The 25787-nt window shown below is 52.1% G+C and overlaps 1 protein-coding gene across 2 annotated transcripts in view; it reads left to right on the top strand.

The window, feature by feature from the left end:
* Positions 1-25787, top strand: part of LOC137355924 (serine/threonine-protein kinase MARK2-like) — a 193880-nt gene that overhangs the window by 153862 nt on the left and 14231 nt on the right. For both annotated transcript variants that reach the window (XM_068021589.1, XM_068021588.1), the window contains exons 8-16: positions 406-642; positions 3437-3556; positions 4609-4708; positions 4793-4905; positions 15832-15973; positions 17544-17722; positions 17844-17944; positions 18748-18879; positions 20376-20633. In XM_068021589.1, coding sequence (XP_067877690.1) covers positions 406-642; positions 3437-3556; positions 4609-4708; positions 4793-4905; positions 15832-15973; positions 17544-17722; positions 17844-17944; positions 18748-18879; positions 20376-20633 — 1382 coding nt within the window. The remainder of the gene's footprint in view (positions 1-405; positions 643-3436; positions 3557-4608; positions 4709-4792; positions 4906-15831; positions 15974-17543; positions 17723-17843; positions 17945-18747; positions 18880-20375; positions 20634-25787) is intronic.

Genomic DNA, 25787 nt, shown 5'->3' with positions numbered 1-25787 from the left:
GTTTTCAAGAAGGAGTTAGATATAGCTCTTGGGTCTAAAGGGATCAAAGGGTATGGGGGGAAAGCGGGAACAGGTTACTGAATTGGATGATCAGCCATGATCATAATTAATGGCGGAGCAGGCTTGAAGGGCCGAATGGCCTACTCCTGCTCCTATTTTCTATGTTTCTATGTGCCACCAAACTTGTGTTGTTAAATCTGAAGGAAAGGCAGACTGAGCAGTGAGGATTTTCACACTTCTGAGGCCCTGAGTTAGAGGAGAGAGATGGTGGGAAGAAGAGCTTAACTGGCAAGAACTTGGTGCTCAGTGCATTGTTGTTGTCCTGTCCCTTACTGAGTATACTCGAACCATTTTACATTTTGTATTTCTCTGACAGATTTTTATTCATGTCTTTTTCCCATCTAGGCAGAGAATTTGCTCTTAGATGGAGATATGCACATAAAAATAGCGGACTTTGGCTTCAGTAACGAGTTCACACTGGGTAATAAATTAGATACCTTCTGTGGGAGTCCCCCTTATGCTGCTCCAGAGCTCTTCCAGGGGAAGAAGTACGATGGGCCAGAAGTGGATGTCTGGAGTCTCGGAGTGATCCTCTACACGCTCGTGAGTGGCTCACTGCCTTTTGATGGACAGAATTTAAAGGTACTTGCACAGGCTGTTTTTAAATAAAAAAACATACAGGATCCTTGGCTTTATTAATAGAGGCTTAGATTATAAAGGCAAGGAAATGAAGCAAAACTTGTATAAAAGATTGGTTAGGCCCCAGCTAGAGTATTGCGTCCAGTTCTGGGCACTGCACTTCAGGAAGGATGGTAAGGCCTTGGAGAGGGTGCACAGCAGACTTGCCAGAATAATGCCAGGGATAAAGGATTTCAGACCTGAGAAACTGGGCTGGTTCTCTTCAGAGCAGAGGAGTATAAGAGCTGATTTGATATGTGTTCAAAATCATGAGCAGAGTAAATGAGAATCAGAGGGGGAGATGAGGAGCCTCTTTTTTTACACAGTGAGTTGTTGTGATCTGGAACACGCTGCCTGAAAGGGCGGTGGAAGCAGATTCAATAGTAACTTTCAAAAGGGAATTGGAGAAATAGTTGGGAAGGAAAAATTTACAGGAAGGCTGGGGTGGGGTTAATTGGATAGCTCTTTCAAAGAGCTAGCAAAGTCAGGATGGGCTGAATAGACTCCTTCTGTGCTGCATCATTCTCTTAATTCTATAAAAGGCCATTCAGCTGAGCCCCTCCTGAACAAATTGATGTGTCCCTGCCCTTTCAATAAATACTGTCCAAAAATCCTGCAGCAAATCCTGATAGACCTGAAAGTCTGGTTTTCTTCATGTCTCAGCTCTGCTGATTGCAGCATACTGTTCCCAGAGATTGGCACAGCAGCAGTTTCCTGGCACATCTCTCATCATTCGCTTGGTTGGAGGCTGGTGTAGCAGCAGAGCTGGCTAATCCAGCACAGCTCTGAGACCCACAGGAAATCTGGAGGTGTAGCTGGTGGTAAAAAGAAGAAGTGGGCTTGCTGCAGTCCCACAACAGAAAATGTCATGCAATAAACCCACAAACAATCAGCTGCATGTTTCTGTGCCTGACAGGTCAATATTGGTGTTTCTACTCTACACGAGCCTCCTCTCTCCCCTCTTCTTCTCATCTCCTTCTATTCCTGTCTCCCTCATGTGTTTATCCAGCTTCCCCTTAAATGTATCGATACTATTCACCTCAATCACTCCCTGTGGTAGCGAGTTCCACATTCTCCTGAATTCCCGATTGGATTTATTAGTGACTGACTGTCTTATATTGGTAGCCCCCTAGATCTGGTCTCCCCCACAAGTGGAAACATCTTGTCTACGTCGACCCTATTGAAGCCTCTTGATCATTTTAAAGCCCTCGATTAGGTCATTCTCAGCCTTCTCTTTTCCGTAGAAAAGAGCCCCAGCCTGTTCAATCTTTCCTGGTTAGCTTTAGCCACTTAGTTCTGGTAACATCCTTGAGACTTTTTTACGCCTTCTCCTATGCCAGCTCCTTGAAAGATCGATCCAATTAGTCCCACACCCGCAGCTTTATCTCTTTAGTCCTGCAAGGTTTTGCCCCTACAAGTATTTATCCGATTCTCTTTCTGCTGTGGGGGAGTGTAGGATTTCTCCGCCTGCATGGGTTAAGATGGGCCAAATGGCCTGCCTTATCCATAGTAATTGTTTGATTGTTTCTGAGGGTTGTATTTGTGAGAGGCTGAACCCGTTACTGCAGCAGTCTGTGCAGTTTCCTTTTCTTTCCCAATTAGCACGTCCTTGTTGGAGAGGGAGGCCACAGTATGAGGGGGTGTGAGGGCACAGCTGGATGTGTGTGTGGGAGTGTGACCAATGATGAGTTCCTTTTAATATGATTATAATTAGCAACTATGGATAGGCAGGGTCAGGATGAGTTAGTACTGAAAGAGGCTTGTATTTATCTACTGCCTTTCAAGTGCTCCGAGCACGATGCATTAATTTAAAATGGAACAAGTGTTTTTGCGGGCAAACCTGCTGGCAAATTTTAGCATGGTAAGATCCCACAAACAATAATAGACCTGTTTCTTGATATTGCCAAGGACACTGGGAAAATGTTCCCTTATCCTCTTCAAATCTGTTCACACCAGCTCCCTTAGAGCTGCACCTCAGTCCCTCCCCCCTGCTTCCCTGCCCCCTCCCTCACCCCCTCCCCCCGCTTCCCTGCCCTCCCCCCGCTTCCCTGCCCCCACTTCCCTCTCCTCCACCCCTATCCCCCTGACTGCTTCTCTTCCCTCTCCTCCACCGAGCACCGCCCCCGCCCCACAGTCCCTTTCTCCCCTCCCCATTCTGTATCTTGCTTCTGCTGATTGAGCTCCCAGGCCGAGGCGACCATTTGCTGGGTTGATCTGACCAATTGCCAGTTGCAGAGTCTGGGATCTGACTCCTCAGTCTGTACAGGCAGTGGGAGATCTCGTTCCCTGTACTGTGATGTTTGCTCACACATTGTTGGAAAGAAATAGCTGCATTGATATTGCAACTTTCACATCCTCTGAACATGCCAAAGCTCTTCACAACCAGTCAATTACATTTCAAGTGCAAACACAGCAGCCAATTGAAACAGAGCAAGATCCCACAAACAACAAGCGATGGTGTTGGTAGCGGGTGGAAGATGTCTAGGACACTGCAGACAGTGTTCCCCTGTTTGTCCAATAGTTCCACCAGCCAAGGTGTAATTGCAGCTTAATTTACCATTTGGAAATGAGAGTGTTGTCAGTCACTTGGACCAGTGCTTTGTTGAATGCAAAGCTGTGGGTCTGGTGTGTAGCTTACTGTCATTGTTAAATGAATGCCTTTCTATGTCTGGTATGGGGGAGTGGGGGTAAAAGTCAAATCCAACTTGAAGCCAGGTTCCCTTTAAATGAGTGTTCCTACTTTTTCTCTTTTCCTCAGGAACTCCGAGAGAGAGTACTGCGAGGGAAGTACCGAATCCCCTTCTACATGTCCACAGACTGTGAGAACTTACTAAAGAAATTCCTGGTACTAAATCCTGCCAAACGAGGCAGCTTAGAGGTGAGTTAGAGAGATGGCTGAGTAGTGTCTTGTCACATGGCGCAGCTTGCAGCAAGATCCCACAAATAGGTTGGACTTTCCTCATTGGACTACTCAGTCATTGGTGTTCTCGCCTGACATTATTTCCCAGTGGGGTTTGCTGTCTGGCGATCAGGAAGGAGCACCCTAGGCTGCTGTGCCCGCTGCCCCTGTACTCCACTCCAGTCTGAGTATCACAGTCGATTCCAGGATCCTCAGTCTCCGTGACACTGAATGAAGCTGAGTAACACTGCTTCTGTTCCCCCTCACTCCTCTACCCCCCTGCTCTCCTGAGGTCTCTGAACTTTGGTCCCACCGCTGTCCTTCTGTTCCTTGGCCATGTGCATGAGTGTGCTATTCTACCATGATGGGCTTGCCCACTTGGAGATTAGCAGGATTCAGGAGCAGGATTCCACACACATGCTACCCCTTCGCCCCCCACCCCCACACAAGTTGAAGTAGATGTTTATTTTTATCTCCGCAGCCTGAGGGTCCTGGAATCGACTGTGTTGGCTCAGTCACCTGGGAATTGAGCAGCTCAGCACAGAGTAAGGAAGTGAACCCTGATTATTGTACGTCAGTGGCCCAGTGGATAGCCCACTCTCTCTCGCTCCAGAGTTCCAAGCCCCATAATACAGGCTGATATCCAGTATCATATTGAGTGGGTGCTGTACTGTCAGAGTTGCCGTCTTTCGGATAAGACGTTGAAACTGAGGCCCCGTCTGCCCCCTCAGGTGGGTGTAGAAGATCCCATAGCCACAGTTGTCAAAAGAGCAGGGGAGTTCTCTGTGACGTCCCAGGGCCGATGTTATCTCTCAGTCAATATCACTAAAGCAGATTATCCTGTCATTACCATATTCCCCGAGTCAGATCTTGCTGTGTCCAAATTAGCGACCATGTTTCCTACGTTGCAACACTTTAAGAGTACATCATTGGCTGTAATGCATGTTGGGATATCCTGAGGTCCATGAGATACAGATTGGAAATGCAAAGCTGTCTTTTATTGAAACTATCCTCAATCATTGTGTTATCAGCAAATAATGAAAGATCGCTGGATGAACGTTGGCTATGAGGATGACGAACTGAAGCCCTACATAGACCCTGAGCCAGACTACAAAGATCCCCGGAGGACAGGTCCGTTTTCTCCTCAGTAGCAGTTCCTCTTTTCCTGGCGCTTTTCAGCCCTTGTGGTTTAACAGTGTGTTCCCTTTGTTACAGAGCTCATGGTTAATATGGGATATTCCCGGGAGGAGATCACCGACTCGTTGGTGAGCCAGAAGTATAACGAAGTCATGGCAACATATCTGCTACTGGGCTGGAAGACTTCGGAGGTGACAGACTGCAGCCCCGACCTGTATCACACTGAAATCCCATCCCATCCCATTCCCATCACTCCCCCACCTGTAATACACTGGAATCCCATCCCACTCCCATCACTCCCCCACCTGTAATACACTGGAATCCCATCCCACTCCCATCACTCCCCCACCTGTAATACACTGGAATCCCATCCCATTCCCATCACTCCCCGACCTGTATCACACTGAAATCCCATCCCATCCCATTCCCATCACTCCCCCACCTGTAATACACTGGAATCCCATCCCATTCCCATCACTCCCCCACCTGTATCACACTGGGATACCATCCCATTCCCATCACTCCCCAACCTGTATCACACTGGGATCCCATCCCATTCCCATCACTCCCCAACCTGTAATACACTGGGATCCCATCCCACCCCACTCCCATCACTCCCTCACCTGTAATACACTGGGATCCCATCCCATTCCCATCGCTCCCCGACCTGTAATACACTGGGATCCCATCGCATTCCCATCACTCCCCAACCTGTAATACACTGGGATCTCATCCCACTCCCATCATTCCCCAACCTGTAATACACTGGGATCTCATCCCATTCCCATCGCTCCCCGACCTGTAATACACTGGGATCCCATCCCACTCCCATCACTCACCCACCCCTGGAATACACTGGGATCCCATCCCACTCCCCACACTCCCACCACTGTAATACACTGGGATCCCATCCCACTCCCCACACTCCCACCACTGTAATACACTGGGATCCCATCCCACTCCCCACACTCCCCCACCACTGTAATACACTGGGATCCCATCCCACTCCCCACACTCCCCCACCACTGTAATACACTGGGATCCCATCCCACTCCCCACACTCCCCCACCACTGTAATACACTGGGATCCCATCCCACTCCCAACACTCCCACCACTGTAATACACTGGGATCCCATCCCACTCCCCACACACCCACCACTGTAATACACTGGAATCCCATCCCACTCCCCACACTCCCACCACTGTAATACACTGGGATCCCATCCCACTCCCCACACTCCCGCGACTGGAATACACTGGGATCCCATCCCACTCCCCACACTCACCCACCTGTAATACACTGGGATCCCATCCCACTCCCCACACTCACCCACCTGTAATACACTGGGATCCCATCCCACTCCCCACACTCACCCACCTGTAATACACTGGGATCCCATCCCACTCCCCACACTCCCCCACCTGTAATACACTGGGATCCCATCCCACTCCCCACACTCAAAGAACAAAGAACAGTACAGCACAGGAACAGGCCATTCGGCCCTCCAAGCCTGCGCTGATCTTGATGCCTGCCGAAACTAACACCTTCTGCACTTCCGGGGCCCATCTCCCTCTATTCCCTTCCTATTCAATTATTTGTCACGATGTCTCTTAAACGTCGCTATCGTATCTGCTTCCATCACCTCCCCTGGCAGCAAGTTCCAGGCACTCACCACCCTCTGTGTAAAAAAAAAAAAAACTTGCCTCGCGCATCCCCTCTAAACTTTGCCCCTCGCACCTTAAACCTATTTCCCCTAGTAACTGACTCTTCCACCCTGGGAAAAAGCTTCTGACTATCCACTCTGTCCATGCCGCTCATAACTTTGTAAACCTCTATCATGTCGCCCCTCCACCTCCGTCGTTCCAGTGAAAACAATCCGAGTTTATCCAACCTCTCCTCATAGTTAATGCCCTCCAGACCAGGCAACATCCTGGTAAACCTCCTCTGTACCCTCTCCAAAGCCTCCACGTCCTTCTGGTAGTGTGGCGACCAGAATTGCACGCAATATACTAAGTGTGGCCGAACTAAGGTTCTGTACAGCTGCAGCATGACTTGCCAATTTTTATACTCTGTGCCCCGACCGATGAAGGCAAGCATGCCGTATGCCTTCTTGACTACCTTATCCACCTGCGTTGCCACTTTCAGTGACCTGTGAACCTGTACGCCCAGCTCTCTCTGCCTGTCTATACTCCTAAAGGTTCTGCCATATACTGTATACCTCCCACCTGCAATAGACCTTCCAAAATGCATTACCTCACATTTGTCCGGATTAAACTCCATCTGCCATTTCTCCGCCCAAGTCTCCAACCAATTTATATCCTGCTGTATCCTCTGACAATCCTCATCATTATCTGCAACTCCACCAACCTTTGTGTCGTCTGCAAACTTACTAATCAGACCAGCTACATTTTCCTCCAAATCATTTATATATACTACAAACAGCAAAGGTCCCAGCACTGATCCCTGCGGAACACCACTAGTCACATCCCTCCATTCAGAAAAACACCCATCCACTGCTACCCTCTGTCTTCTATGACTGAGCCAGTTCTGTATCCATCTTGCCAGCTCACCTCTGATCCCGTGTGACTTCCCCTTTTGTGCCATGCGGGACCTTGTCAAAGGCTTTACGAAAGTTCATATAGATAACATCCACTGCCCTTCCTTCATCAATCATCTTCGTCACTTCCTCAAAAAACTCAATCAAATTAGTAAGACACGACCTCCCCTTCACAAAACCATGCTGTCTCTCGCAAATAAGTTAGTTTGTTTCCAAATGGGAGTAAATCCTGTCCCGAATAATCCTCTCTAATAGTTTCCCTACCACTGACGTAAGGCTCACCGGCCTATAATTTCCTGGATTATCCTTGCCACCCTTCTTAAACAAAGGAACAACATTGGCTATTCTCCAGTCCTCTGGGACCTCACCTGTAGCCAATGAGGATGCAAAGATTTCTGTCAAGGCCCCAGCAATTTCTTCCCTTGCCTCCCTCAGTATTCTATGGTAGATCCCTTCAGGCCCTGGGGACTTATCTACCTTAATGCTTTGCAAGACACCCAACACCTCCTCCTTTTCGATAATGAGATGACCCAGACTATCTACACTCCCTTCCCTAGACTCATCATCCACCAAATCCTTCTCTTTGGTGAATACTGATGCAAAGTACTCATTTAGTACCTCGCCCATTTTCTCTGGCTCCACACATAGATTCCCTTCTCTGTCCTTGAGTGAGCCAACCCTTTCCCTGGTTACCCTCTTGCTCTTTATATATGTATAAAAAGCCATGGGATTTTCCTTAATCCTGTTTGCCAATGACTTTTCATGACCCCTTTTCGCCTTCCTAACTCCTTGCTTAAGTTCCTTCCTACTGTCTTTATATTCCTCAAGGGATTCGTCTGTTCCTAGCCTTCCAGCCCTTACAAATGCTTCCTTTTTCTTTTTGACTAGGCTCACAATATCCCGCGTTATCCAAGCTTCCCGAAACTTGCCAAACTTGTCTTTCTTCCTCACAGGAACATGCTGGTCCTGGATTCTAATCAACTGATGTTTGAAAGACTCCCACATGTCAGATGTTGATTTACCCTCAAACAGCCGCCCCCAATCTAAATTCTTCAGTTCCTGCCTAATATTGTTATAATTAGCCTTCCCCCAATTTAGCACCTTCACCCGAGGATTACTCTTATCCTTATTCACAAGCACCTTAAAACTTTTGGAAGTATGGTCACTGCTCCCCCACTGAAACTTCGACCACCTGGCCGGGCTCATTCCCCAATACCAGGTCCAGAATGGCCCCATCCCTAGTTGGACTATCTACATACTGTTTCAAAAAGCCCTCCTGGGTGCTCCTTACAAATTCTGCCCCATCCAAGCCCCTAGCACTAAGTGAGTCCCAGTCAATATAGGGGAAGTTAAAATCACCCACCACTACAACCCTGTTACCTTTACATATTTCCAAAATCTGTCTACATATCTGCTCCTCTACCTCCCGCTGGCTGTTGGGAGGTCTGTAGTAAACCCCCAACATCGTGACTGCACCCTTCCTATTCCTGAGCTCCACCCATATTGCCTCGCTGCATGACCCCTCTGAGGTGTCCTCTCGCAGTACAGCTGTGATATTCTCCTTAACAAGTAATGCCACTCCCCCACCCCTTTTACATCTCCCTCTATCCCGCCTGAAGCTTCTAAATCCCGGAACATTTAGCTGCCAATCCTGTCCTTCCCTCAACCAAGTCTCTGTAATAGCAACAACATCATAGTTCCAAGTACTAATCCAAGCTCTAAGTTCATCTGCCTTACCTGTTATACTTCTCGCATTGAAACAAATGCACTTCAGACCACCAGTCCCGCTGTGCTCAGCAACATCTCCCTGCCTGCTCTTCCTGTTAGTCCTACTGCCCTTATTTACTATGTCTTCCTCATTTATTTGTGGGATCCCATCCCACTCCCCACACCACCCCACCTGTAATACATTGGGATTCCATCCCACTCCCCACACTCCCCGACCTGTAATACACTGGGATCCCATCCCACTCCCCACACCACCCCCCCTGTAATCCACTGGGATCCCATCCCACTCCCCACACCACCCCACCTGTATCACACTGGGATCCCATCCCACTCCCCACACCACCCCACCTGTAATCCACTGGGATCCCATCCCACTCCCCACACCACCCCACCTGTAATACACTGGGATCCCATCCCACTCCCCACACCACCCCCCCTGTAATCCACTGGGATCCCATCCCACTCCCCACACCACCCCACCTGGAATACACTGGGATCCCATCCCACTCCCCACACCACCCCCCCTGTAATCCACTGGGATCCCATCCCACTCCCCACACCACCCCACCTGTAATACACTGGGATCCCATCCCACTCCCCACACCACCCCCCCTGTAATACACTGGGATCCCATCCCACTCCCCACACCACCCCCCCTGTAATCCACTGGGATCCCATCCCACTCCCCACACCACCCCACCTGTAAGACACTGGGATCCCATCCCACTCCCCCACCTGTAATACACTGGGATCCCATCCCACTCCCCACACTCCCCGACCTGTAATACACTGGGATCCCATCCCACTCCCCACACCACCCCCCCTGTAATACACTGGGATCCCATCCCACTCCCCACACCACCCCACCTGTATCACACTGGGATCCCATCCCACTCCCCACACCACCTCCCCTGTAATCCACTGGGATCCCATCCCACTCCCCACACTCCCCCCCCTGTAATACACTGGGATCCCATCCCACTCCCCACACTCCCCCACCTGTATCACACTGGGATCCCATCCCACTCCCCACACCACCCCACCTGTAATACACTGGGATCCCATCCCACTCCCCACACTCCCCCACCTGTAATACACTGGGATCCCATCCCACTCCCCACACCACCCCACCTGTATCACACTGGGATCCCATCCCACTCCCCACACCACCCCCCCTGTAATCCACTGGGATCCCATCCCACTCCCCACGCCACCCCACCTGTAAGACACTGGGATCCCATCCCACTCCCCGACCTGTAATACACTGGGATCCCATCCCACTCCCCACACCACCCCACCTGTAAGACACTGGGATCCCATCCCACTCCCCGACCTGTAATACACTGGGATCCCATCCCACTCCCCACACTCCCTGACCTGTAATACACTGGGATCCCATCCCACTCCCCACACCACACCACCTGTAATACACTGGGATCCCATCCCACTCCCCACACCACCCCACCTGTAAGACACTGGGATCCCATCCCACTCCCCGACCTGTAATACACTGGGATCCCATCCCACTCCCCACACCACCCCACCTGTAAGACACTGGGATCCCATCCCACTCCCCGACCTGTAATACACTGGGATCCCATCCCACTCCCCACACTCCCTGACCTGTAATACACTGGGATCCCATCCCACTCCCCCACCTGTAATACACTGACATCCCATCCCACTCCCCACACTCCCCGACCTGTAAGACACTGGGATCCCATCCCACTCCCCCACCTGTAAGACACTGGCATCCCATCCCACTCCCCACACTCCCTGACCTGTAATACACTGGGATCCCATCCCACTCCCCACACTCCCTGACCTGTAATACACTGGGATCCCATCCCACTCCCCCACCTGTAAGACACTGGCATCCCATCCCACTCCCCACACTCCCTGACCTGTAATACACTGGGATCCCATCCCACTCCCCCACCTGTAATACACTGGCATCCCATCCCACTCCCCACACTCCCCGACCTGTAAGACACTGGGATCCCATCCCACTCCCCCACCTGTAATATACTGGCATCCCATCCCACTCCCCACACTCCCCGACCTGTAAGACACTGGGATCCCATCCCACTCCCCCACCTGTAAGACACTGGCATCCCATCCCACTCCCCACACTCCCTGACCTGTAATACACTGGGATCCCATCCCACTCCCCGACCTGTAATACACTGGGATCCCATCCCACTCCCCGACCTGTAATACACTGGGATCCCATCCCACTCCCCACACCACCCCCTGCCACCTTGTAATATACTGGATCTGTATCTCAATTTCCTTGCCACCCCCCCCCCCCCCCCCCCAACTATAATGGACTGGGGAAACACTGCTATCCCTTCTCCCCACGTCTCTGCAACACATCTGTAACAGACAGGGAGCAGATACTCCCTGTTTCCTCTGCACCCTGACCCATCCTTTTGCACATCTACCCCGCTGTCAATGTTAGACAGGGTCTGGTTATACCGTGCTGTCGGTGTTAGACAGGGTCTGATTAAACCGTGCTGTCGGTGTTCGACAGGGTCTGATTATACCGTGCTGTCGGTGTTGGACAGGGTCTGATTATACCGTGCTGTCGGTGTTGGACAGGGTCTGGTTATACCGTGCTGTCAGTGTTAGAATGGGTCTGGTTATACCGTGCTGTCAGTGTTAGAATGGGTCTGGTTATACCGTGCTGTCGGTGTTAGACAGGGTCTGGTTATACCGTGCTGTCGGTGTTAGACAGGGTCTGATTAAACCGTGCTGTCGGTGTTCGACAGGGTCTGATTATACCGTGCTGTCAGTGTTAGAATGGGTCTGGTTATACCGTGCTGTCAGTGCTAGACAGGGTCTGATTAAACCGTGCTGTCGGTGTTGGACAGGGTCTGGTTATACCGTGCTGTCGGTGTTCGACAGGGTCTGATTATACCGTGCTGTCGGTGTTGGACAGGGTCTGATTATACCGTGCTGTCGGTGTTGGACAGGGTCTGATTAAACCGTGCTGTCGGTGTTCGACAGGGTCTGATTATACCGTGCTGTCGGTGTTGGACAGGGTCTGATTATACCGTGCTGTCGGTGTTGGACAGGGTCTGGTTATACCGTGCTGTCGGTGTTCGACAGGGTCTGATTATACCGTGCTGTCGGTGTTGGACAGGGTCTGATTATACCGTGCTGTCGGTGTTAGACAGGGTCTGATTAAACCGTGCTGTCGGTGTTGGACAGGGTCTGGTTATACCGTGCTGTCGGTGTTCGACAGGGTCTGATTATACCGTGCTGTCGGTGTTGGACAGGGTCTGATTATACCGTGCTGTCGGTGTTGGACAGGGTCTGGTTATACCGTGCTGTCGGTGTTGGACAGGGTCTGATTATATCGTGCTGTCAGTGTTCCACAGGGTCTGGTTATACCGTGCTGTCAGTGTTCCACAGGGTCTGATTATACCGTGCTGTCGGTGTTGGACAGGGTCTGGTTATATCGTGCTGTCAGTGTTCCACAGGGTCTGGTTATACCGTGCTGTCAGTGTTCCACAGGGTCTGATTATACCGTGCTGTCGGTGTTAGGGTCTGGTTATACCGTGCTGTCAGTGCTAGACAGGGTCTGGTTATACCGTGCTGTCAGTGTTCCACAGGGTCTGGTTATACCGTGCTGTCGGTGTTAGAATGGGTCTGATTATACCGTGCTGTCGGTGTTAGGGTCTGGTTATACCGTGCTGTCAGTGCTAGACAGGGTCTGGTTATACCATGCTGTCGGTGTTAGAATGGGTCTGGTTATACCGTGCTGTCGGTGTTAGAATGGGTCTGGTTATACCGTGCTGTCGGTGTTAGAATGGGTCTGGTTATACCGTGCTGTCGGTGTTAGAATGGGTCTGGTTATACCGTGCTGTCGGTGTTAGAATGGGTCTGGTTATACCGTGCTGTTGGTGTTAGACTGGGTCTGATTATACCGTGCTGTCGGTGTTAGACAGGGTCTGGTTATACCGTGCTGTCGGTGTTAGAATGGGTCTGGTTATACCGTGCTGTCGGTGTTAGAATGGGTCTGGTTATACCGTGCTGTCAGTGCTAGACAGGGTCTGGTTATACCGTGCTGTCGGTGTTAGAATGGGTCTGGTTATACCGTGCTGTCAGTGCTAGACAGGGTCTGGTTATACCATGCTGTCGGTGTTAGAATGGGTCTGGTTATACCGTGCTGTCGGTGTTAGAATGGGTCTGGTTATACCGTGCTGTCGGTGTTAGAATGGGTCTGGTTATACCGTGCTGTCGGTGTTAGAATGGGTCTGGTTATACCGTGCTGTCGGTGTTAGAATGGGTCTGGTTATACCGTGCTGTCGGTGTTAGAATGGGTCTGGTTATACCGTGCTGTTGGTGTTAGACTGGGTATGGTTATTCTGTGCTGTTGGTGTTAGACAGGGTCTGGTTATATCGTGCTGTTGGGGTCTGGTTATACCGTGCTGTCGGTGTTGGGGTCTGGTTATACCGTGCTGTCGGTGTTAGACAGGGTCTGGTTATACCGTGCTGTCGGTGTTAGACAGGGTCTGGTTATTCTGTGCTGTTGGTGTTAGACAGGGTCTGGTTATATCGTGCTGTTGGGGTCTGGTTATACCGTGCTGTCGGTGTTGGGGTCTGGTTATACCGTGCTGTCGGTGTTAGACAGGGTCTGGTTATACCGTGCTGTCGGTGTTAGACAGGGTCTGGTTATACCGTGCTGTCGGTGTTAGACAGGGTCTGGTTATTCTGTGCTGTTGGTGTTAGACAGGGTCTGGTTATATCGTGCTGTTGGGGTCTGGTTATACCGTGCTGTCGGTGTTAGACAGGGTCTGGTTATACCGTGCTGTCGGTGTTAGACAGGGTCTGGTTATTCTGTGCTGTTGGTGTTAGACAGGGTCTGGTTATATCGTGCTGTTGGGGTCTGGTTATACCGTGCTGTCGGTGTTAGACTGGGTCTGGTTATATCGTGCTGTCGGTGTTAGACTGGGTCTGGTTATACCGTGCTGTTGGTGTTAGACAGGGTATGGTTATACCGTGCTGTCGGTGTTAGGGTATGGTTATACCGTGCTGTTGATGTTAGGGTCTGGTTGTACCGTGCTGTCGGTGTTAGGGTCTGGTTGTACCGTGCTGTCGGTCTTCGGGTCTGGTTATACCGTGCTGTCGGTGTTAGACAAGGTCTGGTTATACCATGCTGTTGGTGTTAGACAGGGTCTGGTTATACCGTGCTGTCAGTGTTAGGGTCTGGTTGTACCGTGCTGTCGGTGTTATGGTCTGGTTATACCGTGCTGTCGGTGTTAGACAAGGTCTGGTTATACCGTGCTGTCGGTGTTAGACAAGGTCTGGTTATACCGTGCTGTCGGTGTTAGACAGGGTCTGGTTATACCGTGCTGTCAGTGTTAGGGTCTGGTTGTACCGTGCTGTCGGTGTTATGGTCTGGTTATACCGTGCTGTCGGTGTTAGACAAGGTCTGGTTATACCGTGCTGTCGGTGTTAGACAGGGTCTGATTATACCATGCTGTCGGTGTTAGACAAGGTCTGGTTATACCATGCTGTCGGTGTTAGAATGGGTCTGGTTATACCGTGCTGTCGGTGTTAGACAGGGTCTGGTTATACCGTGCTGTCGGTGTTAGACAGGGTCTGGTTATACCGTGCTGTCGGTGTTAGAATGGGTCTGATTATACCGTGCTGTCGGTGTTAGACAAGGTCTGGTTATACCATGCTGTCGGTGTTAGAATGGGTCTGGTTATACCGTGCTGTCGGTGTTAGACAAGGTCTGGTTATACCGTGCTGTCGGTGTTAGACAGGGTCTGATTATACCATGCTGTCGGTGTTAGACAAGGTCTGGTTATACCATGCTGTCGGTGTTAGAATGGGTCTGGTTATACCGTGCTGTCGGTGTTAGACAGGGTCTGGTTATACCGTGCTGTCGGTGTTAGACAGGGTCTGATTATACCATGCTGTCGGTGTTAGACAAGGTCTGGTTATACCATGCTGTCGGTGTTAGAATGGGTCTGGTTATACCGTGCTGTCGGTGTTAGAATGGGTCTGGTTATACCGTGCTGTCGGTGTTAGACAGGGTCTGGTTATACCGTGCTGTCGGTGTTAGACAGGGTCTGGTTATACCGTGCTGTCGGTGTTAGAATGGGTCTGGTTATACCATGCTGTCGGTGTTAGAATGGGTCTGGTTATACCGTGCTGTCGGTGTTAGAATGGGTCTGGTTATACCGTGCTGTCGGTGTTAGAATGGGTCTGGTTATACCGTGCTGTCGGTGTTAGAATGGGTCTGGTTATACCGTGCTGTCGGTGTTAGAATGGGTCTGGTTATACCGTGCTGTCGGTGTTAGAATGGGTCTGATTATACCGTGCTGTCGGTGTTAGAATGGGTCTGGTTATACCGTGCTGTCGGTGTTAGAATGGGTCTGGTTATACCGTGCTGTTGGTGTTCGACAGGGTCTGGTTATACCATGCTGTTGGCGTTAGGGTCTAGTTATATTGTGCTGTCAGTGCTGTCGGTGTTAGGGTCTGGTTATACCGTGCTGTTGGTGTTAGGGTCTGGTTTTACTGTGTTGTCAGTGCTGTTGGTGTTAGGGTCTGGTTATACCGTGCTGTTGGTGTTAGACAGGGTCTGGTTATACCGTGCTGTTGGTGTTAGACAGGGGCTGGTTATCCCGTGCTGTTGGTGTTGGGGGCTGGTTTTACTGTTCTGTCAGTGCTGTTGGTGTTAGGGGCTGGTTATCCCGTGCTGTTGGTGTTAGGGGCTGGTTATATTGTGCTGCTGGTGTTAGACAGGGTCTGGTTAATGTGTCCAATGATCCCTCCCTGTTTCTAAGAATTGTTGCATTGTTTTTGGCCTGCAGTTGGAAACAGATTCTCTCTCCACCAGTAACTTGTGTCTGAAGCCGCGCTCTGACCACACCAATAGTAACGCACAATCCCCTTCGAACAAGGTACAGCGGAGTGTATCAGCCAGTCAGAGACCGCGCCGGCTCAGTGAACAAGGTAGGTCCAGAATCCTACTTCCCCTGTGCTGTATCGTGGACAACGAGCAGGTTCAGGTTATTCAGCATTAGTGCACAACACCTGGCACGCAATGTATGTGGCACTCTAAAATCCAGCCCTTGCTCAGATCACTGCACAAAGCTGCTACTGTAGCTCTATACAGCAGAGAGAGCTTTACTCTGTATCTAACCCCGTACTGTACCTGTCCTGGGAGTGTTTGATGGGGACAGTGTAGAGGGAGCTTTACTCTGTATCTAACCCCGTACTGTACCTGTCCTGGGAGTGTTTGATGGGGACAGTGTAGAGGGAGCTTTACTCTGTATCTAACCCCTGTACTGTACCTGTCCTGGGAGTGTTTGATGGGGACAGTGTAGAGGGAGCTTTACTCTGTATCTAAACCCGTACTGTACCTGTCCTGGGAGTGTTTGATGGGGGACAGTGTAGAGGGAGCTTTACTCTGTATCTAACCCCGTACTGTACCTGTCCTGGGAGTGTTTGATGGGGGACAGTGTAGAGGGAGCTTTACTCTGTATCTAACCCCTGTACTGTACCTGTCCTGGGAGTGTTTGATGGGGACAGTGTAGAGGGAGCTTTACTCTGTATCTAACCCCCGTACTGTACCTGTCCTGGGAGTGTTTGATGGGGACAGTGTAGAGGGAGCTTTACTCTGTATCTAACCCCGTGCTGTACCTGTCCTGGGAGTGTTTGATGGGGACAGTGTAGAGGGAGCTTTACTCTGTATCTAACCCCCGTACTGTACCTGTCCTGGGAGTGTTTAATGGGGGACAGTGTAGAGGGAGATTTACTCTGTATCTAACCCCGTACTGTACCTGTCCTGGGAGTGTTTGATGGGGACAGTGTAGAGGGAGCTTTACTCTGTATCTAAACCCGTACTGTACCTGTCCTGGGAGTGTTTGATGGGGGACAGTGTAGAGGGAGCTTTACTCTGTATCTAACCCCTGTACTGTACCTGTCCTGGGAGTGTTTGATGAGGACAGTGTAGAGGGAGCTTTACTCTGTATCTAACCCCCGTGCTGTACCTGTCCTGGGAGTGTTTAATGGGGGACAGTATAGAGGGAGATTTACTCTGTATCTAACCCCGTACTGTACCTGTCCTGGGAGTGTTTGATGGGGACAGTGTAGAGGGAGCTTTACTCTGTATCTAACCCCGTACTGTACCTGTCCTGGGAGTGTTTGATGGGGGACAATGTAGAGGGAGATTTACTCTGTATCTAACCCCCGTACTGTACCTGTCCTGGGAGTGTTTGATGGGGGACAGTGTACAGGGAACTTTACTCTGTATCTAACCAGACAGGGTCGTGGTAGCAGGTTCTCTTCCCTGAAGCTTTGAATGTTCATTGGTACAAACTGAAAAATTAACTAATATATTGAATTCAGGTGGGATTTGAATTCCCGATTTCTGGGTATAAGGAAGCAGGAAGAGGTCATTCAGCCGCTCGGGCATTTTCCGTCCCCAGTTTTGCTGCTCTTTGTCTGGAGGCCATGCTCAAGTCTGTTCTCCTTCCCACTGCGCTTTCAGTAACCCGTGACTGTTTTAATATTGCTGCAGCTGGTCCCACCAACCCCAGCACCAACTCCTACTCCAAGAGGAACCAAGCCAATAGCACTGACTCCAAACACCAGGAGGAGGAGAAAGACAGCTCCCGACGTTCCAGCAGCAATGTTAAAGTGCCGGCAAGTCCGCACACTGGCTCGGAGAGGAAGAAAGTAACCACACCGTCCACCATGGTGAGCCTGGATGCTGAAGCACTAAACTAAAGGACTACTATCTGCCACCAGCCTCTTGCTGGAACCTGATGCTCACTGCCATTAAAACCGTCTGTTTTCTTGTTTCACTCCACCCTTACAGAACAATGCGTTGTCCAGCGGTGTGGGCCGAGGGAGGAACTCCCCACTGGCGGATCGAGCTGGCACAGGGCAGCAAGGCAGCATACAGAATGGCAAAGACAGGTAACAGCAATCCTCATGTCCTTTGTGTCACCCACACCACACTGTAGATGTTGCTGGTGCTCAGACGCACGCTGACTGAATTGTCCCACGGCTCAGCACTGACGGCCTGCCTGCAGCTCAGAAGATGGAACATGAACAGGTTATTTCACCCTGATCAGGACCAAAGACTAAAAGTGAAATTCTGGGCTTATTATTGATCGCGCTGAACAGGTAGACGGACTTAGTTCGGCTGCAGCTGGAAGATTTGCTCTTGTTATAGGAATGTGTTAACAAGCACTGGGAAAGGTGCAGCGTTGGTTCTCTGGAGAGTAACCAGGATTGATCAGGGGGTTACAGAGGCTAGAGAGATCAGGGATTTGGTCACTGGGGTTTAGAAGATTTAGGGGTGACCTGAGTCAGGAAGCATGTCACTGGGTGAGAAGGCTGGACAAAGGAGATGATGGGGAGTTTAAGCTCACCATTGAACCAGAGAGCCCTTAGCGCTGTGGTCACACGCACAACATGGAGCAGTGGGAAGAAAGACTTGCATTTCTGTCGTGCCTTTCACCACCTCTGGATCTCCCTGAGCACTTTACAGTCATCAAAGTACTTTTTCTTGAAGTGTGAACCACAGTTGTGATGTAGGAAACTCGGCCGTCAGTTTGCACGCAGCAAGTTCCCACAAACACAAACGCCCCGTTCACTGATGTTGATTATCCAAGTAGCAGAAATATCTATTCAACAGGCAGCGGGATGCAATGAGGGGTGGGACGTGGGGGTCCGTGTGGAGGGAGTACATTAATTCAACTTCTTTCATCCTCCAGTTCATCGACACAAGGCTCCAGGATATCCTCCATGTCCGTGACCTCGGCAAGAACACGGCACACAAAATCCATGTCCACCTCCGTTCACCCGTCCAAATCCACAGGGAGTAACAGTGACACTCAGCGTCCAAGGCAAGCATTCCGAGCACAGGTTTTTCTGAGTTTCCAGGGAGGGTGGGAGGTAGGGTCATGAAGACACTTCAAAAATGTAGGTATGAAGAAACAAAGGATTGCATTTATGTTGCACTGTATCACCTGTCTGAAATTACCCTCTGTGACAATACTCCATACACATCTCTGTACTGCCTTATACCCTACTTGTACCTTCCAGTTGCTGAGGGAATTACCATCTCTTCATTTTGCAAAGCAGAGTTGCAAGTCCTGAAAATTGAGGTTACATTCCCCCAGCATTGGGTCTGCACCTCTGATTCCCCCCACACCGAGAGCCAGTGGACACTAAGACCCTGAGGCAGACTTTTCCTGCACTGCCAATGGAGAGGACAGCAAGAGCTGTCGAGGGGAAGCCCTCTCCACATTAATAATGCAAGTGGTATCTGAGCTCCCCAAGGGGATCCTGTTGCACTTCACTGAATAATTCATCTCTCAAACGTGCCTGCACTGCAGAGCACCACTGCGGAGAGAGAAAAATCAGAATTGCTATTCACTGTCAGAACTAGAGTGAGCACCCAACTTGGAATCTAAGCCATTCGGGTCAGAGGAACGAGCTACACAACACAACAGCTCTGCAGTTAATATCACCATGTGAGATACACTGGGCAGCCCAGGTGTACACTAAAGACATTATAATTCCCTCCGACAGTGCGGCTCTCCCTCAGTACTGACCCTCCGACAGTGCGGCGCTCCCTCAGCGCTGACCCTCCGACGGTGCGGCGCTCCCTCAGCACTGACCCTCCGACGGTGCGGCGCTCCCTCAGCACTGACCCTCCGACAGTGCGGCGCTCCCTCAGCGCTGACCCTCCGACGGTGCGGCGCTCCCTCAGCACTGACCCGCCGACGGTGCAGCGCTCCCTCAGCACTGACCCGCCAACGGTGCGGCGCTCCCTCAGCACTGACCCTCCGACGGTGCGGCGCTCCCTCAGCACTGACCCTCCGACAGTGCGGCGTTCCCTCAGTACTGACCTGCCCCCTCTGTTTGCTGTATGCTCTTTCTCACTGTGTTGGAATCGAGACTCATGGCACCATTGAAACGTGTTCTTCCCCAGGACCAGCATGCTCTTTTTGAAAGAAAAAACTCTGGGTTACTCTTTCCTGGATGTTCAACGAGATTGTGCAGCGTGTGAAAGAAGCTGGAGTGAGTGAGTCAGCAGAGCCCAGACCCTGAGATGTCCAAGCTGTAGTTATTTGGCTGATCTCCGTAGTAATCTGTACAAATTAACCCCTCATACCCATGGTTTAAATCAGCCAATCCCTAACTGCTGGTTGGTGTACCAAGGTCTGCACCTGATTGCGATGCCCCTGCAGTCAAATAGCCTGCTGACAATCCTTGCTAAAGCTCATTGCAGTTTCTGCTCCGTAGATATTGCTCTGAAGCGTAGCGGAGTTGCCCCTTGTGTTTGCAGGGGTTCTTGTTAACGCTTTTCTTTCCCCCTTTCTGCTTTTCCCCACAGCACTGCTCCGCAGCGGATCCCAGTCACCTCGCCCTCTGCTCACAACATCAGCAGCTCCACAACTGAGCACAGCAACTTCCCACGGGGAGTAGCCAGCCGGCGCACCATTGATGGAGGCCAGCTCCGCCAATTCCGTGATCAACAGAACACAGCTTACAATGGCCCTCCTGCCTCACCAACGCTGTCGCACGGCAACAGCCAATCGCGGAGAGGGGCGTCGGGCATCTTTAGCAAATTCACCTCCAAATTTGTGCGCAGGTAAAGAGCTTGTCCATGATTCACCCCCTGGGGACCCCTTGCTGCTTTTCGTCGCCTGCTGTCAAATTCAGTGTCCCCTCACTGTCCTGTAAACCAGAATTGCATAAATACATCAAGGAAAAATTTGCTGGGCTATGGGGAAACATAGAAAATAGGAGCAGGAGTAGGCCATTCGGCCCTTCGAGCCTGCTCCGCCATTCATTATGATCATGGCTGATCATCCAACTCAGTAACCTGTTCCCGCTTTCCCCCCGTATCCTTTGATCCCTTTAAACCCAAAAAGTACCTGCTTCGCAAATTTTAAACTGAGTTAAATTGCACTTTAACCTCAATGAGATTTGAACTCACGACTGAGGTTTACAGGACAGGTGCTCTAATCCCTGAACTATGGAGCAGAAGGAGTGGGATTAATCAGATAACTGTTCCAAAGAGCCAGTACAGGCATGATGGGCTGAATGGACTCCTCCCTGTGGTGTATCATTCTAGTGATTATCTCAGTCATGCCCAAAGGATTTTTTTCTTCAGGGTTTAACATGTTCCCCACCTCCTACCCCACTCACAATGTGCAGTCAGTAACTCAGTCCGACACGACTCAAAAGCTCCAGGCTCACCGTGTGATGCTGCTCTCTAAACTGCTGCTGACATCATTCAGATTTCCCGAAACCAGCCTCCCTGAGTTGCCTCCTGTTATCCCAGCTGCAGCGGCATCACAGGTCCAAAGGGGGAGATGCAGGGGCAGTGGGAGCTGTGGAGGGGAGATGCGGGCAGGCAGGAGGGGAGGGGGCATTAGGGCAGCGACCCAGCACAAGTGCCAGTCCGTGTTTGCTGTTCTTCCCTCTTCCTAGCTCGGGAGTGGGGCTGCTGAGCTCAGTAGTCTGGGGAAGTGAAGTGCTGTGAAGACGCACTGCCCTGATTGCCCAAAGGCCCTCACGCGCCACAGTGACTAGCCCCTGGGAAGGGGTATCCCGAGGTTGGAGGCAGCACAAGTCGGCCGTGATCAGCAGCGACTTTCCCGGCCTGTACGTGCCTGACACCTAGTGGCTGGCTATAAAACAGCAGAGCCCCCGAGTCCAGCCACTGGTGAATGGAAGGTTTGAGGGTGGAGAGAGAGAGAGGAGGTTTTCCAAAAGGAGATGCACAAAAATGTGACCCTCAAGGACGGCTGATATCTGGCAGCATGGTGAATTAAATCAATCAGACACTCTTTGTGACTCAAATTCTTTAAAGAATTTCTTGTTCTGTGCATGCCGTCTTCTGTTACACTCGAATGCTGAACCAGGACAGCAAGTTTGGGAAGGTTATCGGAATCCTTGCAGAATCCTGCATCCAGGAGTGTCCGACCAGCTGAAGTGTGCTAACTAAGTAGCTGAGTGTGTGAATGGCTCTGCACTGCGCAGAGCGATCAGGAGGCAGGGCTTGCTGCACGGGTTCAGTGAATGTCGAAGATGTGAGCTGGACCAGAGATTGGTATTCAGCTTGTGTGTGGGGATGTTAGCAAAGCCCAGCTTTCAGTCTTTGTGTTCAGTGTTGGAAGCAGAAGCAGCCATTTTAATTGATTAACTCTTGGGCTCCCACAGAGCAGGTGATTTGTATGAACTGAGGAACGGGAGGAGGCCATTCAGCCCCTCGAGCCTGTTCCGTCATTCAGTGAGATCATGGCTGATCTGTATCTTGGTCCATAATCTTTAATTACTCTCGGCCAACAAAAATCTGCAAATCTCAGTTTTGATATTTTTTAGTTGATCCTGAGCAGTTTTTCAGGAGAGGGTGTTTGGTTTGGGGTGAGTTCCAGATCCCCACTGCCCTTTGTGCCAATTAAGGCTTGGTGCAGGATGCAGCTGGGTAAGGCTGTCTGAGTCTGTCACAGTTTGTATCTCTCCCCAGTTAGCTGATTGCAGGGCAGTCCCCTGTCTCAGTAACTAGCTGCTGCCTCCCCCACCCAACCCCCCAGCCCCCTGCAGCCTCACTCCTATCTGTGAAAGTCACTTTCCTGATGCTGGTCCAGGTTGAGCAGAAAGGATTTGGAACTCTGCTCTAAGTGAAGGCACTGAATCTGACACTCGCCCTGTAACTGATTGGGGGGCAGGCAGCTATCTCACAGCTCCCTGCTGCAGCGTGCTGGACCAGTTAGTGAGGATATGGACTTAGTGTGTTGGACACAAAAGAGTGCAACAATTGTCTGGTATCCAAGGTGCAATCCATCACCCCATCCTGACATAGAATCACATCGATTGAAATTCAGGATTTGTCGAGAACCCTTGCACTTTTTTGCATTTAAAGTTTCGACTAGGTTTATAATTTGAAGTTGGCCCAAAGAAACTCACATCTTCCATTGCATATCGAGAGTCGTCTAATGTTCGGCTTCTGATCGGCTGAGGGATCCTATCGGCTGACTCTGAATTCTCACAGCCCGTTAGCATCTTTTAGTCTGTGCACTGTGTGTAACTCAAACATCAATCAGTCATTAAACAGAGACACATTAACTGGGACCAGCAGGTAGGAAATACCCTTAGATTTTGGTGCTCTTCCCACAAATTGCAGGCCGTGTTCACAGCAAATGATTTAAAGATAACAACTCATTTATCGTCTTTCTGCTGCACAGTTGTTTCCATGGCAACGTAGGGATGTGGGCGGTCTGCTATGGTTGCCATGGTGAGGCCTTTTAACTGGGAGAGTTAGGGCAAAGCTCCAAAACCCTCATTTAACATCCATCCTCGAAAAGCAGAGAAGCCCAATTCGCCCCAGGTGAAGCTCAGCGACAACTGCTGATCGGGGGTTCCCTGAGAGAGCAGCTCAACACTCAACCTACCCCCCTTTTCCCCCCTACCCCCTTTTCCCCCCTACCCCCTTTTTCCCCCTACCCCCTTTTTCCCCCCTACCCCCTTTTTCCCCCCTACCCCCTTTTTCCCCCCTACCCCCCTTTTTCCCCCCTACCCCCTTTTTCCCCCCTACCCCCCTTTTTCCCCCCTACCCCCTTTTTCCCCCCTACCCCCTTTTTCCCCCTACCCCCTTTTTCCCCCCTACCCCCTTTTTCCCCCCCTACCCCCTTTTCCCCCCTACCCCTTTTTCCCCCCTACCCCCTTTTTCCCCCCTACCCCCTTTTTCCCCCCTACCCCCTTTTTCCCCCCCTACCCCTTTTTCCCCCCTACCCCCTTTTCCCCCCCTACCCCCCTTTTCCCCCCTACCCCCTTTTCCCCCCTACCCCCTTTTCCCCCCTACCCCCTTTTCCCCCCTACCCCCTTTTCCCCCCTACCCCCTTTTCCCCCCTACCCCCTTTTCCCCCCTACCCCCTTTTCCCCCTACCCCCTTTTCCCCCCTACCCCCCTTTTCCCCCCTACCCCCTTTTCCCCCCTACCCCCTTTTCCCCCCTACCCCCTTTTCCCCCCTACCCCCTTTTCCCCCCTACCCCCTTTTCCCCCCCTACCCCCCTTTTCCCCCCTACCCCCTTTTCCCCCCTACCCCCTTTTCCCCCCTTACCCCCGCCTCCGCCTCTTCTCCCCCCCCCGCCTCCGCCTCTTCCCCCCCCCCTGCCTCCTTCTCTCCCCCCCCCCCGCCTCTGCCTCTTCTCTCCCCCCCCCCGCCTCTGCCTCTTCTCCCCCCCCCCCGCCTCTGCCTCTTCTCCCCCCCCCCCGCCTCTGCCTCTTCTCCCCCCCCCTCCGCCTCTTCCCCCCCCCCCCGCCTCTTCCCCCCCCTCCGCCTCTTCTCCCCCCCCCCGCCTCTTCTCCCCCCCCCCCGCCTCTTCTCCCCCCCCCCCGCCTCTTCTCCCCCCCCCCCCCGCCTCTTCTCCCCCCCCCCCCGCCTCTTCTCCCCCCCCCCGCCTCTTCTCCCCCCCCCCGCCTCTTCTCCCCCCCCCGCCTCTTCTCCCCCCCCCCGCCTCTTCTCCCCCCCCCCCGCCTCTTCTCCCCCCCCCCGCCTCTTCTCCCCCCCCCCCCGCCTCTTCTCCCCCCCCCCGCCTCTTCTCCCCCCCCCCCGCCTCTTCTCCCCCCCCCCCCGCCTCTTCTCCCCCCCCCCCCCGCCTATTCTCCCCTCCCCCCCGCCTCTTCTCCCCCCCCCCCCCTCTTCTCCCCCCCCCCGCCTCTTCTCCCCCCCCCCCTCCCCGCCTCTTCTCCCCCCCCCCCCGCCTCTTCTCCCCCCCCGCCTCTTCTCCCCCCCCCCGCCTCTTCTCCCCCCCCCCCGCCTCTTCTCCCCCCCCCCCGCCTCTTCTCCCCCCCCCCCCGCCTCTTCTCCCCCCCCCGCCTCTTCTCCCCCCCCCGCCTCTTCTCCCCCCCCCGCCTCTTCTCCCCCCCCCCCGCCTCTTCTCCCCCCCCCCCCCGCTCTTCTCCCCCCCCCCCCCGCCTCTTCTCCCCCCCCCCGCCTCTTCTCCCCCCCCCCCGCCTCTTCTCCCCCCCCCCGCCTCTTCTCCCCCCCCCCCGCCTCTTCTCCCCCCCCCCCGCCTCTTCTCCCCCCCCCCCGCCTCTTCTCCCCCCCCCCCTCCGCCTCCGCCTCTTCTCCCCGCCTCCGCCTCTTCTCCCCTCCCCCCCCGCCTCCGCCTCTTCTCCCCCCCCCCCCGCCTCCGCCTCTTCTCCCCCCCCCCCCCCGCCTCCGCCTCTTCTCCCCCCCCCCCCCCATATTCCATTGTTAGAAAGAAATGACACTGAAGTGAAGTTTTATTGGAAGCAAGTAGACACAGATGCCTGCGTTTTAGAATTATATCCTGGATGTAACCTCTTTTAGTTAAGGCTGCTTTGTTGCAACTTATGCAGCAAGTTTCACTTGCTTACCTGTGAGGTGGTGTGCTGAATAACAAGGATATGTTCTGTGCAGTTGCCTCGGGGGGCTTGTCATGTTTGGTGTTTGTAGAGTTGGTGATGGTGGGGTTCACACGGTGATTCCTCAGTTTCTTGGCCGTCTATTCCTTTGCCCCGATGTTTTGTGTCACTGAATATTGACCCTTCTGTATGTTTTGTACATGCTTTGCTGTTTGAAGTGGTGGCACTGATCACACTGTCTGACTTTCCCCATTCAGACTCCCTGCCGAAGTGGATTGTTCTGGGTCGGAGGCTATCTATCCATCTGTATTTTTTTTTTCCCCTGTTAACCTTTGTAGGGTTTCAGTCTGTAGTCTGATTTTGAATGTTGGTACTGGAAGTCATATCTCCCCCTACCCCACCTCTT

Source organism: Heterodontus francisci, chromosome 44 (assembly GCF_036365525.1).
Source record: "Heterodontus francisci isolate sHetFra1 chromosome 44, sHetFra1.hap1, whole genome shotgun sequence".
Taxonomy (NCBI): Eukaryota; Metazoa; Chordata; class Chondrichthyes; order Heterodontiformes; family Heterodontidae; genus Heterodontus; species Heterodontus francisci.
This window is presented reverse-complemented; position numbering and strand designations above follow the sequence as displayed.